This window comes from Notolepis coatsorum (genome assembly GCF_963971535.1).
Source record: "Notolepis coatsorum genome assembly, contig: SCAFFOLD_416, whole genome shotgun sequence".
NCBI lineage: Eukaryota > Metazoa > Chordata > Actinopteri > Aulopiformes > Paralepididae > Notolepis > Notolepis coatsorum.
The window spans coordinates 165,001-182,711 of record NW_028172352.1 but is presented as its reverse complement, the minus strand read 5'-3'; the positions used below and the strand labels follow the sequence as shown (position 1 = coordinate 182,711).

Genomic DNA, 17,711 nt, shown 5'->3' with positions numbered 1-17,711 from the left:
AAAAAAGGTAATAAATTAAATTTGATGCCAATCGATTAAGTATAATATGCATCGGGGCCTATAACTCGCGTTCTAGGAATTACCGCAGACCACTCTAAAAACACACTTATATTCACGACGGTATAAAACGACAATGTATGAATGGAAAAAATATAACGTTGCCACATCCTGAACGACAGCTACCCGATGTTGAATGGGCCATAGCCATGCAGATATAGCTATACTATTTAAAAAGTTATAGCCCTGCAAACAAGGTGAGCGACTCCATAGGCTTACAGGTGGCGTCAGAGCTATAAGATGCTCATATTGCAGCTGGCAGCTATCGTGTTAAGAGGAACACCGCCCTCTGGTGACGGAACACGGTATTACCCCCACGGTGCCGGCGATGAGCTTCCTGAACTGGTCCTTCCGCTTCTTGTCGCCGACCTTCGTCGCCGTGGGGTCGAGCAGCCGGTGGTCGAACTGCTCCAGGGCCTCCGCGTTGATGTCGGGGATCTGAGCCATCACGGCTCCCAGCTCCGGGTAGCGCTTCCGCTGGGGGGGGGGGGGGGGGAAGCAGTTAGACGCTTAGCCCAAACGCTTTGATCCAAAGGAGTCAGCAGGACTAAGGGCACATCTCTGGGAGCTAAGGGCCACATCTCTGGCAGCTAAGGGCCACATCTCTGGCAGCTAAGGGCCACATCTCTGGGAGCTAAGGGCCACATCTCTGGGAGCTAAGGGCCACATCTCTGGGAGCTAAGGGCCACATCTCTGGGAGCTAAGGGCCACATCTCTGGCAGCTAAGGGCCACATCTCTGGCAGCTAAGGGCCACATCTCTGGCAGCTAAGGGCCACATCTCTGGGAGCTAAGGGCCACATCTCTGGGAGCTAAGGGCCACATCTCTGGCAGCTAAGGGCCACATCTCTGGCAGCTAAGGGCCACATCTCTGGCAGCTAAGGGCCACATCTCTGGCAGCTAAGGGCCACATCTCTGGCAGCTAAGGGCCACATCTCTGGCAGCTAAGGGCCACATCTCTGGCAGCTAAGGGCCACATCTCTGGGAGCTAAGGGCCACATCTCTGGGAGCTAAGGGCCACATCTCTGGGAGCTAAGGGCCACATCTCTGGGAGCTAAGGGCCACATCTCTGGGAGCTAAGGGCCACATCTCTGGCAGCTAAGGGTCACATCTCTGGAAGCTAAGGGCCACATCTCTGGGAGCTAAGGGCCACATCTCTGGCAGCTAAGGGCCACATCTCTGGGAGCTAAGGGCCACATCTCTGGCAGCTAAGGGCCACATCTCTGGCAGCTAAGGGCCACATCTCTGGGAGCTAAGGGCCACATCTCTGGGAGCTAAGGGCCACATCTCTGGCAGCTAAGGGCCACATCTCTGGCAGCTAAGGGCCACATCTCTGGCAGCTAAGGGCCACATCTCTGGGAGCTAAGGGCCACATCTCTGGCAGCTAAGGGCCACATCTCTGGGAGCTAAGGGCCACATCTCTGGGAGCTAAGGGCCACATCTCTGGGAGCTAAGGGCCACATCTCTGGCAGCTAAGGGCCACATCTCTGGGAGCTAAGGGCCACATCTCTGGGAGCTAAGGGCCACATCTCTGGCAGCTAAGGGCCACATCTCTGGGAGCTAAGGGTCACATCTCTGGCAGCTAAGGGCCACATCTCTGGCAGCTAAGGGCCACATCTCTGGGAGCTAAGGGCCACATCTCTGGCAGCTAAGGGCCACATCTCTGGGAGCTAAGGGCCACATCTCTGGCGGCTAAGGGTCAGTAACATTGTTCGTCATTGTTATTACATTCCAAGTGTATAGTAGAATAGACATAATATTAGCATGATAGATACCGTAAATCCTCTAATAGAGGAGGGACCTCCAATAAAGGAGGGGCCTCTCATAATGGCCGGGGGTGTTGATGCATTTTAGACGAACACAGGCCGGTCTCTAATTATAAGGTCGCAAAGAAAAGTATTTTTTTAAATGTTTCGTGCCGTGCGTGATATAGAATGAGATAAACTCTTGCCAATGCAAATCAAGTGCTGCCTCCCGCTACGCTGACTACCGTACATTAACGTTTCCCTCTGGTTAGCTTTAGCGCTAGCTAACGTTGTCATAATATCTAGATCTGTGGTGTCGGCTGGACGACGTCGACTTCGTTTTTGCAAACGTTAACGTTCGCCATCTATATGGCGTTGGCAGACGAGGCTGGCGTTGTCCAGTTGACACATTACAGACCATGATGCTATGACAGCGTCAGCTAAAGCTACTGCATGTCAACAACTCGATTCGACTGAGGAAGTCGAGAAGGTAGGTACCACACGCTAAACCGTCCCCGGACCCCGCAACCTAGTATAGACAGTTCCAACTTCAGTGTGTGAATTACGTTAATCCCACAATTACTCAACTGCACTCAATATTTAAATACCAATGCTAGTCTAAATAAATGTAGACAGACAATGTACGTATAAAAATTAAAAAAAAATTAAAATAATAATAATAATAATAATAATGCAATAAAAGTCTGAAAATGAAGGGATTATGTCCACGAGTGTCATCATTTTTTTTTAAATTAAGGCCTGCCTCTTATATAAGCCTCTCTCTAATAAAGGCCTGGTGCTCTTTGCAGCTGAGGTCAATAGAAGACCCGTCCTATATTTGAGGATTTACGGTAGTAGTATTATAGTAGCATAGTACTGTGTGTGTGTGTGTGTGTGTGTGTGTGTGTGTGTGTGTGTGTGTGTGTGTGTGTGTGTGTGTGAGTGACGGCCTCACCAGGTTCTCGTAGATCAGCATGGCCAGCTGTGAGAGGGTGGAGTTGCAGACCTCGTGCTGCCCGTGCATCTGAAGGCCACGCAGGACGCTGGTGTAGAACCACGACACCGCCTCCGGGAGCAGGTTGCCCACGACGACCTGGACGCACGCAGACAAACATGGAGGACCGTTCTGCATAGATCACAGCTGAGGACAGTTCTGCATAGATCACAGCTGAGGAGGACAGTTCTGCATAGATCACAGCTGAGGAGGACCGTTCTGCATAGATCACAGCTGAGGAGGACAGTTCTGCATAGATCACAGCTGAGGAGGACAGTTCTGCATAGATCACAGCTGAGGAGGACAGTTCTGCATAGATCACAGCTGAGGAGGACAGTTCTGCATAGATCACAGCTGAGGAGGACAGTTCTGCATAGATCACAGCTGAGGAGGGACAGTTCTGCATAGATCACAGCTGAGGAGGACAGTTCTGCATAGATCACAGCTGAGGAGGACAGTTCTGCATAGATCACAGCTGAGGAGGACAGTTCTGCATAGATCACAGCTGAGGAGGACAGTTCTGCATAGATCACAGCTGAGGAGGACAGTTCTGCATAGATCACAGCTGAGGAGGACAGTTCTGCATAGATCACAGCTGAGGAGGACCGTTCTGCATAGATCACAGCTGAGGAGGACAGTTCTGCATAGATCACAGCTGAGGAGGACAGTTCTGCATAGATCACAGCTGAGGAGGACAGTTCTGCATAGATCACAGCTGAGGAGGACAGTTCTGCATAGATCACAGCTGAGGAGGACCGTTCTGCATAGATCACAGCTGAGGAGGACAGTTCTGCATTTCCAGTCAGGGGAGGAAATTAGGCCATTTTACTTTAACTTCCACATTGTTGCGTTCTAAGCTCCTCCAATGAACACTCGTTTTCTAAAAAGGCTTTCAGAATCGGAAGGACTTCATATCTCCAAGCACATCACTGGAGGGTGTTCTGGTGACGGCAGTAAGATTGTACTGGAGATGTGTTTGGATAGCAGCACGGGGTGAAACGTGATGCAAGGCTCGCATCGCAAGTGTGCGTCACAGTCACGAAAGGGGCTAGCCGGCACGTAGCTTTAGTGCGATCCACCCGTCTTTGTCCATTACTGTGGTTAACTGGGAATCCGAAATGATCCCAAAACGGGAGACTTGAATGTTGTGGGAGCATCTTCTAGCTCTGGCTTGTCAGTTAGTATTGCACTCGCCATACTAAAGGCTAATATGCTATGCTGAATTACAGCTCTCGTTCAGCGTGGCTGCGCGCTGCGCGGGATGAACAAACAACATCCGGTTAGTTGTGCACGTTATATTAGGGCCGGGGGGATTTAAGTTCCGCAAAAAAAGGTTCCGTACCGTTGCAATCGCTCGGTGCACAGCGCGTACTGTACCGGAGGACCACATTGAGGCGGTACAGTACGTATTCGCGTACCGTTACACCCCTAGTATATAACGTTAATTAATATGCAAGACTTTGTCTGTGATATGTGCGTTTTGTGCAATGACATGTCGAGAGGAGTATGGCTAATGAAAACAAGTATGGTTAAATGGAAATCGGCGTGGGTATAGGGCTGGGCGATATATCGAGTACACTCGATGTATCGCGGCTTGTTCTACGTGAGATGTAGTAAATTACTATATCGTGAACATCGAGTATATGTTGTCACGTCGCGGCTGATATGAGACTTGCTTTAGTGCAGAGCGTTCCTCTCATTTCATTATAGACAGACCAGCGCGGACCTTAAATGACATGCAATTGTAATTTCATTACAGACCAGCGCGGACCTTCAATGACATGCAATGGGCTAACGTTAGCTGCTAAGTTAAACCATAATAGGCTAAGCTAACTAGCGTTAGCTCTTAGCTGCTAGCGTTAGCTCAAAGCGGACTCCACGACACTAGTTCCATTAGTGAGAAAGGGGGGTGGGTTATATTGACGACGCTTGACAACAGAGGTTTAAAGATAACTTCATATTTATTGGTTATTCGTTTCTTGCATCCAGTTTCAATCTCCGTGTGTTCAACTTCCTGTGTTTACATTCGAGTGTGACATCATCGCCTACGGTCTCTCTCTCTCTCTCTCTCTCTCTCTCTCTCTCTCAATGATTTAAAGTGGCCAAACGTTACAGTATAAATACTAACTGGATAGTTGATGATATAAACATTTCATTTCATTATCTGAAATATTCTAAAATCATTAAGTCTGCTATAAGCCATTATCCCTTTGTAAGGCTTTGTGTGTGATTATTATTTTCTCACAGTAGTGTGTGTATATATATATATATATGTGCGTGTGTGTGTGTTTGGCTAAAGTGGATAGAAAACACAGTACTGTGCAAAAGTCTTAGGCACCCAATAGTTTTTATATAAATCGTCTTAGATGTAAATATTTTTTTTTATTAGTGTGTCAGTAGACTACTCTTAGTACATTTTCATTTAATTATTTTTTAAAGCATCTTCATGGTGCTTATTATAATCATCATATTGGCGTGACTGTATGCATCAAAGGGTTAAATCAAGCATTTAGCTTTAGAGGAAATGTCAAAATATCGCGATATATATCGTGTATCGTGATATGGCAAAAAAAATATCGCGATATCATTTAGAGGCCATATCGCCCAGCCCTACGTGGGTATGATTTGAGCTTCACGCGTGTGCTCTTCACAATGCACGGAAAAAATCGATTGCGCGCACATAATTCCCATCACATAATAATTGTGTCCCCCCCCCCCCCCACTTCTCAACGTTTCACCCGTGCTGCTATCCAAACACATCTCCAGTACAATCGTACTGCCGTCACCAGAACACCCTCCAGTGATGCACTTGGGATATGAAGTCCTTCCGATTCTGAAAGCCTTGAAGGTTGAACTAGTTTCATGACACAAATGTCGGAACCTATTGAATAACAACAAAAGGAAATGCATCGTCAAACTTAATGAGCTACCTGTTACAGTAGAGGTGGTTTAATGAGCTACCTGTTACAGTAGAGGTGGTTTAATGAGCTACCTGTTACAGCAGAGGTGGTTTAATGAGCTACCTGTTACAGCAGGTGGTTTAATGAGCTACCTGTTACAGCAGAGGTGGTTTAAAGAGCTACCTGTTACAGCAGGTGGTTTAATGAGCTACCTGTTACAGCAGGTGGTTTAATGAGCTACCTGTTACAGCAGGTGGTTTAATGAGCTACCTGTTACAGCAGAGGTGGTTTAAAGAGCTACCTGTTACAGCAGAGGTGGTTTAATGAGCTACCTGTTACAGCAGGTGGTTTAAAGAGCTACCTGTTACAGCAGAGGTGGTTTAAAGAGCTACCTGTTACAGCAGAGGTGGTTTAATGAGCTACCTGTTACAACAGAGGTGGTTTAATGAGCTACCTGTTACAGCAGAGGTGGTTTAAAGAGCTACCTGTTACAGCAGAGGTGGTTTAATGAGCTACCTGTTACAGCAGAGGTGGTTTAATGAGCTACCTGTTACAGCAGAGGTGGTTTAAAGAGCTACCTGTTACAGCAGAGGTGGTTTAATGAGCTACCTGTTACAACAGAGGTGGTTTAATGAGCTACCTGTTACAGCAGAGGTGGTTTAAAGAGCTACCTGTTACAACAGAGGTGGTTTAATGAGCTACCTGTTACAGCAGGTGGTTTAATGAGCTACCTGTTACAGCAGGTGGTTTAATGAGCTACCTGTCGCAGCAGAGGTGGTTTAATGAGCTACCTGTTACAGCAGGTGGTTTAATGAGCTACCTGTTACAACAGAGGTGGTTTAATGAGCTACCTGTTACAGCAGAGGTGGTTTAATGAGCTACCTGTTACAGCAGAGGTGGTTTAATGAGCTACCTGTTACAGCAGAGGTGGTTTAATGAGCTACCTGTTACAGCAGAGGTGGTTTAATGAGCTACCTGTTACAACAGAGGTGGTTTAATGAGCTACCTGTTACAGCAGAGGTGGTTTAATGAGCTACCTGTTACAGCAGAGGTGGTTTAATGAGCTACCTGTTACAGCAGAGGTGGTTAAAAGAGCTACCTGTCGCAGCAGAGTCCAGCAGACCATGGAGGCGGTGCGGTGACAGTTGTTGGTGTCCTTCCACGACAGGGAGGTGAAGGCGATGGTCAACAGGTTCATATAAATCTCCTGAAAAACACACAAGACACACAGACCTGGAAAAACAGCCCACACTTTGGTACGTTGTCATGTTGTGAAAGGTGCTATAGATAACATTCAGCCACTAGATGTCGCACTAGAGCACCAGCGTGTCATGTATCCAGTCGGTGTGTTCCACGTGGGGACATGGGGAGGGGATACATGCCTGCAATGTAAATAACAACATTCATTTTGGATCTGCTTAACATCTTTTCAATTATAAATGAATAAATTATATTTCTGGGGAGGGAGAATCAATACTTTTATTCTGCACCTTTCTAAAACCTCTGGATGTATTATAATGTATTATTATTATTATTATTATTATTATTATTATTATTATTATTATTATTATTATTATTATTATTATCATAATTTCTTTTTCATCTATAGCACCTTTAATGTCCAAAAATCTGATCTATCCCTTTAACCTCTTGAGCCCGAGGCCTCTTTTATGAAAATCTGCCTAAAATACATACCTAAGTAAATGGAAGATTGCTCCACTGTCATATTCCCAGTGTCCGAAATATTGTGTCTATTACTAGGCTTGCTTAAATTGTGATGAAACAAAGGACAATATGAATTATGATTTTTCTTTGCATCTTTGACAGTGAATAACACCATGCTAAAAATGACCAGGCAGACATGAAAAACTGCCACTGAGCTCTCCTTCAGTACCTTCTTGCGATCATGTGTACAAAAAAAATCGAAGGAAATTAATAAAGGGAAGATGATTAAACAGAAGGTTTTGTAGATACAGTACTGAATTCTGCCATCCTGACCCATGAAATTTGAAATATTATTATAGAATATAGCATAGCAGGCCTATAAATGACCTCATTATAGCCATGTTGCACATCTATGGATCGGGCCAAATCTACTCATTCCAATGACCGTTCAATTTGGATTTAGTATCACCAGGCGTGCATGAAGAACCGAGAATGAAATCTACTGTATGTACAGTCAGCTTTTTATTCTTGCGACAGGTCCGCCATTTTGAAACGGATTTCAACACGGATGGTTGCTAAATCTTCACAGAAGGTAGACACACTAACTGCACCCCAATCTATGCCAATAACGTTCAGTTTTGTGGTATATAATCCCGAGAAATAAGAGAAATTAAAAATAATAATCAGGAAGTAATTTGCTTCTAGAAGGCTGGAGCACTCTAGGAGATGTAGTTCTTTGAAATGTCAACGCTCATTGAAAGCCCTGTATTTCCTTAATCATAATGACTACAGTAAAATGGCCGCTCGGATTTATTTCCGGTCAAAATTCGCTAGCTATTGAATACAATTCCTAAACTCATATTTAATTAATAACACTTTAACCTATTGGTAAACAAACGTATTGCTGAAAATATACACTATGACTGCTGTTGTGACATGGTTACGGTCTTTACACGCAACATTATGTCAAAACATGCTGTATAGTTGCTAAAGCATTTAATTTCTCATCAATATGCCACATCCAGTTCCTAGTTCTGCAACACTTTAACACTACACTATATTGTATCTATTTATTACCCTCTTAACACTTTGAGTGCCAACGACGATAATTGTCGTTATTTCATGCCAACCGTTGAGTGCCAACTGACGACAAATGTCGTTTTTCTATTTTTTTTTTTTATATTATCGATTTCCATAAATTGTTCATCAATCTAGCCTCACGTTACCAGTGGGGATCCTTCTCAGCTCAAACAGGGAAAATACCGCCCCCTATCGTCTCTCCGGATGGTATTGCACCCATTTGGAATGGACTGAATGAAATTGATGGAAAAAAGAAAGTCCGGATTCCACATTTCACTTGTCACGCATGTAATACGAGCCGATTGCAGTCTTCCCCGACCAGCAGAACAGCGTGGATTATCTCTTTCCAGTACCCAGCGTTGGATCAATAAACGCGATCGATATTTGGAATGGCGATCAGGAATTGGAATCATCTTTTTGGAGAACATCTGATCTGAGGTAAGGAATCTATTTTACCAGTCTTGGGATAATCAGAGCTATTTTCACCTATCAGCGTGTGCCATATGTGTGTGTGAATGAATGAATGAATGAATGAATGAATGAATGAATGAAAACTTTATTTAACAGATTGCAGAATGGGTACAATACAGTACGGCTCAATACACACAATTGTTAAGGGGATGCAGACCTGAGAAAGACGTTTGTCTTGTTTACATCAGGGTCCCCCATTTTCAATTCATATAGACATTTATGACATACACAACATACATGACATTTATGGCATAGGGACATATAGGTATTTAGTACTGATACATTTGTGACATAAACGGTATTCAAATATACAGTACTGTTACCCCTAGATCCTGACAGAGTATATACATATGATGGGGAGGGGACTGTACATTAGGAGGGGGTGGGAGAGAAATATACATACGGCGGGGAGGGAATATATACATGCGGTGGGGAGGAGACTGTCTATTAGGAGGTGGTGGGGGTTTTGGGCATTTACGGTGGCCAGTTTCGAATTGCAGCCTCCCGTAGGTGCTCTTTAAGAGCGGTTTTGAATGTGGGTATAGATTCACATTCCTTTACAGCTTTGGGTAGGGCGTTCCACATTGATGTGGCATAATTGCGAAACGTGTTTAGTCCCTTGTTTGAGCCGAATCTGGGTTTAACATGATTTGTTGAGCTTCCTCTGGTGTTGTGATCGTGGTATTCACTGACCTTTGGGAAGTATTTTGACATGTACATGGGTACCTTAGTCATATAGTGTATCTTGTAGACCAGGCCCATTGCAAGTTGCTGTACTCTGTCGTCTACTCTAAGCCATCCTAGGTTGTCAAAGTGGGCAGGGGTGAGGTGGGTTCTGGGGGTAAGGTCAAGTAGTAGTCTGACCAGTTTGTTTTGTGATGTTTGTAATCTTGTTTTAAGTGCCTTTGAGGTGCTTTGGTACCATGAGGTGCACGCATAGTCGTAGTATCCTTGAATGAGTGCTCCTGCCAGAGTCTTCAGGGTATTCTTGTTTACCAGGGAGGAGATCCGGTACAAGATTCTAGTTCGTTGGTTGACTTTTTTTATTACTTTGGATGCCATTTTGTCACAGGAGAGATTAGCCTCTAGGATGGAACCCAGGTCGGTAATTTTGTCTTTCCTTGTGACAATATTGTCACCCACTGTAACCGAGAAGCCGTTGGTCTTGCTGAGTTTGTTATTTGAACCGAAGAGAATGGACTCTGTTTTGCCCAGGTGTAATGATAGTTTGTTATCAGCGAGCCATATGCAGATTTTGCCTAGTTCCGAGCTGAGGGTTTTTTCAACCTGCACCTTGTTCTTGTCAGAGACCAGCAGGGCTGAGTCGTCCGCAAACAGGAACAAGTTGCAGTCACAGGCTGACGACATGTCATTTGCATAAATTAGGAAGAGTAGCGGTCCTAGTACGCATGTGTGTGCATGTGTGTGCTGATCAGGAAATGGATAATCGATTCTCCAGCCCGCTTCTATAGCGTGCATAAGTACACATAATACTATCGATAATCTAGCGTTTATTTGAAAACGATTCATAAATAGGCCGGAAAATGACAACGTGTTTTGTGTATTACAGTAAAGGGCAATTCATGTGGAATCTTTCTTTTTTTCTGAAAGGTTCAAAAATACGAGTGTTTTTTCAAAATGGTATAAAACGGAAATGAACCGATTAAAAAAACAATCCGTTTCGACAATGTTGACCGCAAACAAGTCATTGATAAGTGACGGTCGTATTAGACACATAGCCATCATTTAAGATATAGTTCATGCGTTCACAAATGTGATCGCTCTGTCATTGAATAGAGCGTTGGCACTCAGCGGGGAATCTAGGACGCCCCCTGCTGGCACTGAAAGTGTTAACATGCACCCGTGACTGAGCTCAGAGTTCTGGACCCGTGACTGAGCTCAAGAGTTCTGGACCCGTGACTGAGCTCAGAGTTCTGGACCCGTGACTGAGCTCAAGAGTTCTGGACCCGTGACTGAGCTCAAGAGTTCTGGACCCGTGACTGACCTCAAGAGTTCTGGACCCGTGACTGAGCTCAGAGTTCTGGACCCGTGACTGAGCTCAAGAGTTCTGGACCCGTGACTGAGCTCAGAGTTCTGGACCCGTGACTGAGCTCAAGAGTTCTGGACCCGTGACTGAGCTCAAGAGTTCTGGACCCGTGACTGACCTCAAGAGTTCTGGACCCGTGACTGACCTCAAGAGTTCTGGACCCGTGACTGACCTCAAGAGTTCTGGACCCGTGACTGACCTCAAGAGTTCTGGACCCGTGACTGACCTCAAGAGTTCTGGACCCGTGACTGAGCTCAGAGTTCTGGACCCGTGACTGAGCTCAGAGTTCTGGACCCGTGACTGAGCTCAAGAGTTCTGGACCCGTGACTGAGCGCTCTGGACCCATGACTGACCTCGTGTTTCAGCAGACACTTCCCCAGCTCCGTCAGCTCGCCGGTGGCCTGGGCGCTGTACGCTTGTATGCCGTGACAAAGAGATGACCGTGACAAGAAGTTGCTCTTGACTTGAGTTGTCTGGGCCGAGTCGGTCATCATCGCCTCCATGTCGTCAGCTCCTGAGACAACAAGGCCATCGGTTAGACACGGGGTCGCCGCCGTACACGAGTTACCTGCTGAACACTGCAGATTGATTAACTGAAGTTCATTTCAAATATCGCTGCTGTCGGGACAAAACCTCATAACTCCATTTAAAAAAAATTTAATTATTATATAAATCAACTCCGTAGATCATCCTCCATATGTGTGTGTGGGTTTTACAAAGTTTAAACAATGGGAAAGCATTAAACCGATCATCAGTCTAAACCTCCTAACTCTATTCACCCTCAAATCTGTGTTAGTTTTTTTCATCTGCTGAAAAGTTGGGTTTTTGGAGTTATGAGGTTTTGTCCCGACAGCAGCGATATGCAACATAACAAAACAAACATCAAGTACAGATATAGCCTTAAGCCATTCAAATAATACATGTATATAAAAAATTACAAAACAAAAAAAGTCAAACTAATTTTTTTTTTTTTTTTTGTCATTTACATATTTGAAAAGGAGTGGGAATAAGCATACGCTTATTTAATCCCACCCCTATTTACTCATCAGAACATACTATATTTAATACGGCTGTCAGTTTATCACGTTAATTAGATTAATTAATTACACAGCAAATTATCGCGTTATGAAAATTAACTCAAAATGAATTACCAAAAAATACAATTTTATTTTTGATCTCATTCATTCCATAAGATCGTAGAATACACATTTACAGACTTTTTTTTAATATGGTCCATTTGCATGTTCTTGGTATCTGATTCTAGGGACATCTATGGATCTCAGGGAATGTATTCCCAGTGTCAGAAATACTGTGTCTGTTACGAGGCTTGAGGAAATTGTAATGAACCAAATGAGAATATCAATAAAAATCTTTTTATCTTTGACTGTGAATAACACCATGCTCAAATTGACCAGACCTAAAAAAAAATCTAAGCAAATTAATAGATGGAAGATGATTAAACAGAAGGTTTTGTAGATACAGTACTGAATTCTGCCATCCGGACACATGCCATTTGAAATATGATTATAGAATATAGAATATCAGGCATAAAATGGTTATGCGATTAAAAGGCGATTAATTCTATTAATTAATTACAAATCCTGTAATTAATTAGACACGTTTTTTTTAATCGCCTGACAGCACTAATATTTACTCATTCATACATTACTAGACTTATATTGAAAAAAAATTACTTAGTTAACAATACATTTTTATCTATCTCCAGGGCAAGCCAATTTGTGGCAGTGAATTTATTTTCTGAATTTGAGATACTTTCACAGGCCAGGAAATGGTAAAAGGTGTATTTATACAGCAGCTTTTATCCAAAGACCTTTACAACTTGTTCCTCGCATTTTTACCCGTTCACTCATATATTCACACACCGACGGTGGAGGCAAACATGCAAGGTGCAGAGTCTTGCTCAAAGACACTTCAACACGACGCCCGGGAGGAGTGGGAATCGAACCGGGAACCTCCGGATTGCCAGACGACTGCTCTACCTCTACTGTCGAACCCCGGACTGGAAAATATAAGATTTATTTTCTATATTGCCGCTTTCCAACCCTGCGCAGGAAGGAACCGTTTCCCCTCGTCCCTTACCCTCATAGATATATATATAGAACACTAGATAGCTTAAGGCGGAGTCACCAGCGTCACTGAACCGCCGCCATCTTGCTCCAGTCAGCCTTGAGTGAGAGTGAGTGAGCTGCACAGACAAAAATACTCATAACTCGCTGAAATATTGACGGATTTACAAACGGGTTGGTTTGCTATAAACATCAAAGATGTAGGTATGATACTGCATACTTATAAAAAAAAATTTAAAGATGTTTTTTTTTTTTTTTTTACAAACCGCTTGAATCATAGCCACGTTAATAATGCTTGTAATAAACCAAACCGTTTGTAAATCCGTCAATATTTCAGCGAGTTATGAGTATTTTTGTCTGTGCAGCTCACTCACTCTCACTCAAGGCTGACCTGGGCAAGATGGCGGCGGTTCAGTGACGTCGCTCTCCATTGGCCGGCAGCGCGGGCAAGCTATCTAGTGTTCTATAGATATCTATGTTTACCCCAACCCCGCGCAGGAAGGTCTCGACTCTTACCGTCCGTTTCTTTCTCCGTTTCTTCCTTGGTCCCTGCTGCTGCCTCAGCCACTTTTCTGGAAATACAGCTCGCAGCTGAGGAGGGAACACATGGAGCATTAGCACCTAATAACTCACCTGCTCTGGGAGCATTAGCACCTAATAACTCACCTGCTCTGGGAGCATTAGCACCTAATAACTCACCTGCTCTGGGAGCATTAGCACCTAATAACTCACCTGCTCTGGGAGCATTAGCACCTAATAACTCACCTGCTCTGGGAGCAGCACCTAATAACTCACCTGCTCTGGGAGCAGCACCTAATAACTCACCTGCTCTGGGAGCATTAGCACCTAATAACTCACCTGCTCTGGGAGCATTAGCACCTAATAACACACCTGCTCTGGGAGCATTAGCACCTAATAACTCACCTGCTCTGGGAGCATTAGCACCTAATAACTCACCTGCTCTGGGAGCATTAGCACCTAATAACTCACCTGCTCTGGGAGCAGCACCTAATAACTCACCTGCTCTGGGAGCATTAGCACCTAATAACTCACCTGCTCTGGGAGCATTAGCACCTAATAACTCACCTGCTCTGGGAGCATTAGCACCTAATAACTCACCTGCTCTGGGAGCAGCACCTAATAACTCACCTGCTCTGGGAGCATTAGCACCTAATAACTCACCTGCTCTGGGAGCATTAGCACCTAATAACTCACCTGCTCTGGGAGCATTAGCACCTAATAACTCACCTGCTCTGGGAGCATTAGCACCTAATAACTCACCTGCTCTGGGAGCATTAGCACCTAATAACTCACCTGCTCTGGGAGCATTAGCACCTAATAACTCACCTGCTCTGGGAGCATTAGCACCTAATAACTCACCTGCTCTGGGAGCATTAGCACCTAATAACTCACCTGCTCTGGGAGCAGCACCTAATAACTCACCTGCTCTGGGAGCATTAGCACCTAATAACTCACCTGCTCTGGGAGCATTAGCACCTAATAACTCACCTGCTCTGGGAGCATTAGCACCTAATAACTCACCTGCTCTGGGAGCATTAGCACCTAATAACTCACCTGCTCTGGGAGCATTAGCACCTAATAACTCACCTGCTCTGGGAGCAGCACCTAATAACTCACCTGCTCTGGGAGCAGCACCTAATAACTCACCTGCTCTGGGAGCATTAGCACCTAATAACTCACCTGCTCTGGGAGCATTAGTACCTAATAACTCACCTGCTCTGGGAGCATTAGCACCTAATAACTCACCTGCTCTGGGAGCATTAGCACCTAATAACTCACCTGCTCTGGGAGCATTAGCACCTAATAACTCACCTGCTCTGGGAGCAGCACCTAATAACTCACCTGCTCTGGGAGCAGCACCTAATAACTCACCTGCTCTGGGAGCATTAGCACCTAATAACTCACCTGCTCTGGGAGCATTAGCACCTAATAACTCACCTGCTCTGGGAGCATTAGCACCTAATAACTCACCTGCTCTGGGAGCAGCACCTAATAACTCACCTGCTCTGGGAGCATTAGCACCTAACAACTCACCTGCTCTGGGAGCATTAGCACCTAATAACTCACCTGCTCTGGGAGCATTAGCACCTAATAACTCACCTGCTCTGGGAGCATTAGCACCTAATAACTCACCTGCTCTGGGAGCAGCACCTAATAACTCACCTGCTCTGGGAGCATTAGCACCTAATAACTCACCTGCTCTGGGAGCATTAGCACCTAATAACTCACCTGCTCTGGGAGCATTAGCACCTAATAACTCACCTGCTCTGGGAGCATTAGCACCTAATAACTCACCTGCTCTGGGAGCATTAGCACCTAATAACTCACCTGCTCTGGGAGCATTAGCACCTAATAACTCACCTGCTCTGGGAGCATTAGCACCTAATAACTCACCTGCTCTGGGAGCAGCACCTAATAACTCACCTGCTCTGGGAGCATTAGCACCTAATAACTCACCTGCTCTGGGAGCAGCACCTAATAACTCACCTGCTCTGGGAGCATTAGCACCTAATAACTCACCTGCTCTGGGAGCATTAGCACCTAATAACTCACCTGCTCTGGGAGCATTAGCACCTAATAACTCACCTGCTCTGGGAGCATTAGCACCTAATAACTCACCTGCTCTGGGAGCATTAGCACCTAATAACTCACCTGCTCTGGGAGCAGCACCTAATAACTCACCTGCTCTGGGAGCAGCACCTAATAACTCACCTGCTCTGGGAGCATTAGCACCTAATAACTCACCTGCTCTGGGAGCATTAGCACCTAATAACTCACCTGCTCTGGGAGCATTAGCACCTAATAACTCACCTGCTCTGGGAGCATTAGCACCTAATAACTCACCTGCTCTGGGAGCATTAGCACCTAATAACTCACCTGCTCTGGGAGCATTAGCACCTAATAACTCACGTGCTCTGGGAGCATTAGCACCTAATAACTCACCTGCTCTGGGAGCATTAGCACCTAATAACTCACCTGCTCTGGGAGCAGCACCTAATAACTCACCTGCTCTGGGAGCAGCACCTAATAACTCACCTGCTCTGGGAGCATTAGCACCTAATAACTCACCTGCTCTGAGAGCATTAGCACCTAATAACTCACCTGCTCTGGGAGCATTAGCACCTAATAACTCACCTGCTCTGGGAGCATTAGCACCTAATAACTCACCTGCTCTGGGAGCATTAGCACCTAATAACTCACCTGCTCTGGGAGCATTAGCACCTAATAACTCACCTGCTCTGGGAGCATTAGCACCTAATAACTCACCTGCTCTGGGAGCATTAGCACCTAATAACTCACCTGCTCTGGGAGCATTAGCACCTAATAACTCACCTGCTCTGGGAGCATTAGCACCTAATAACTCACCTGCTCTGGGAGCATTAGCACCTAATAACTCACCTGCTCTGGGAGCATTAGCACCTAATAACTCACCTGCTCTGGGAGCATTAGCACCTAATAACTCACCTGCTCTGGGAGCATTAGCACCTAATAACTCACCTGCTCTGGGAGCATTAGCACCTAATAACTCACCTGCTCTGGGAGCATTAGCACCTAATAACTCACCTGCTCTGGGAGCATTAGCACCTAATAACTCACCTGCTCTGGGAGCATTAGCACCTAATAACTCACCTGCTCTGGGAGCATTAGCACCTAATAACTCACCTGCTCTGGGAGCAGCACCTAATAACTCACCTGCTCTGGGAGCAGCACCTAATAACTCACCTGCTCTGGGAGCATTAGCACCTAATAACTCACCTGCTCTGGGAGCATTAGCACCTAATAACTCACCTGCTCTGGGAGCATTAGCACCTAATAACTCACCTGCTCTGGGAGCATTAGCACCTAATAACTCACCTGCTCTGGGAGCATTAGCACCTAATAACTCACCTGCTCTGAGAGCATTAGCACCTAATAACTCACCTGCTCTGGGAGCATTAGCACCTAATAACTCACCTGCTCTGGGAGCAGCACCTAATAACTCACCTGCTCTGGGAGCATTAGCACCTAATAACTCACCTGCTCTGGGAGCATTAGCACCTAATAACTCACCTGCTCTGGGAGCAGCACCTAATAACTCACCTGCTCTGGGAGCATTAGCACCTAATAACTCACCTGCTCTGGGAGCAGCACCTAATAACTCACCTGCTCTGGGAGCAGCACCTAATAACTCACCTGCTCTGGGAGCATTAGCACCTAATAACTCACCTGCTCTGGGAGCATTAGCACCTAATAACTCACCTGCTCTGGGAGCAGCACCTAATAACTCACCTGCTCTGGGAGCATTAGCACCTAATAACACACCTGCTCTGGGAGCATTAGCACCTAATAACTCACCTGCTCTGGGAGCAGCACCTAATAACTCACCTGCTCTGGGAGCATTAGCACCTAATAACTCACCTGCTCTGGGAGCATTAGCACCTAATAACTCACCTGCTCTGGGAGCATTAGCACCTAATAACTCACCTGCTCTGGGAGCATTAGCACCTAATAACTCACCTGCTCTGGGAGCATTAGCACCTAATAACTCACCTGCTCTGGGAGCAGCACCTAATAACTTACCTGCTCTGGGAGCATTAGCACCTAATAACTCACCTGCTCTGGGAGCATTAGCACCTAATAACTCACCTGCTCTGGGAGCAGCACCT

General features: G+C 45.4%; 1 protein-coding gene across 1 annotated transcript in view; it reads right to left on the bottom strand.

Moving 5' to 3' along the window:
* Positions 1-369: 369 nt before the first annotated feature.
* Positions 370-17,711, bottom strand: part of LOC311248071 (exportin-5-like) — a gene marked incomplete at both ends in the record, with an annotated part of 37,897 nt that continues 20,555 nt past the window's right edge. Inside the window, 5 exons of the mRNA XM_084339028.1 lie at positions 370-534; positions 2,756-2,893; positions 6,794-6,901; positions 11,311-11,471; positions 13,561-13,635. Of these exons, the coding sequence (XP_084195154.1) occupies positions 370-534; positions 2,756-2,893; positions 6,794-6,901; positions 11,311-11,471; positions 13,561-13,635 (647 nt within the window). The remainder of the gene's footprint in view (positions 535-2,755; positions 2,894-6,793; positions 6,902-11,310; positions 11,472-13,560; positions 13,636-17,711) is intronic.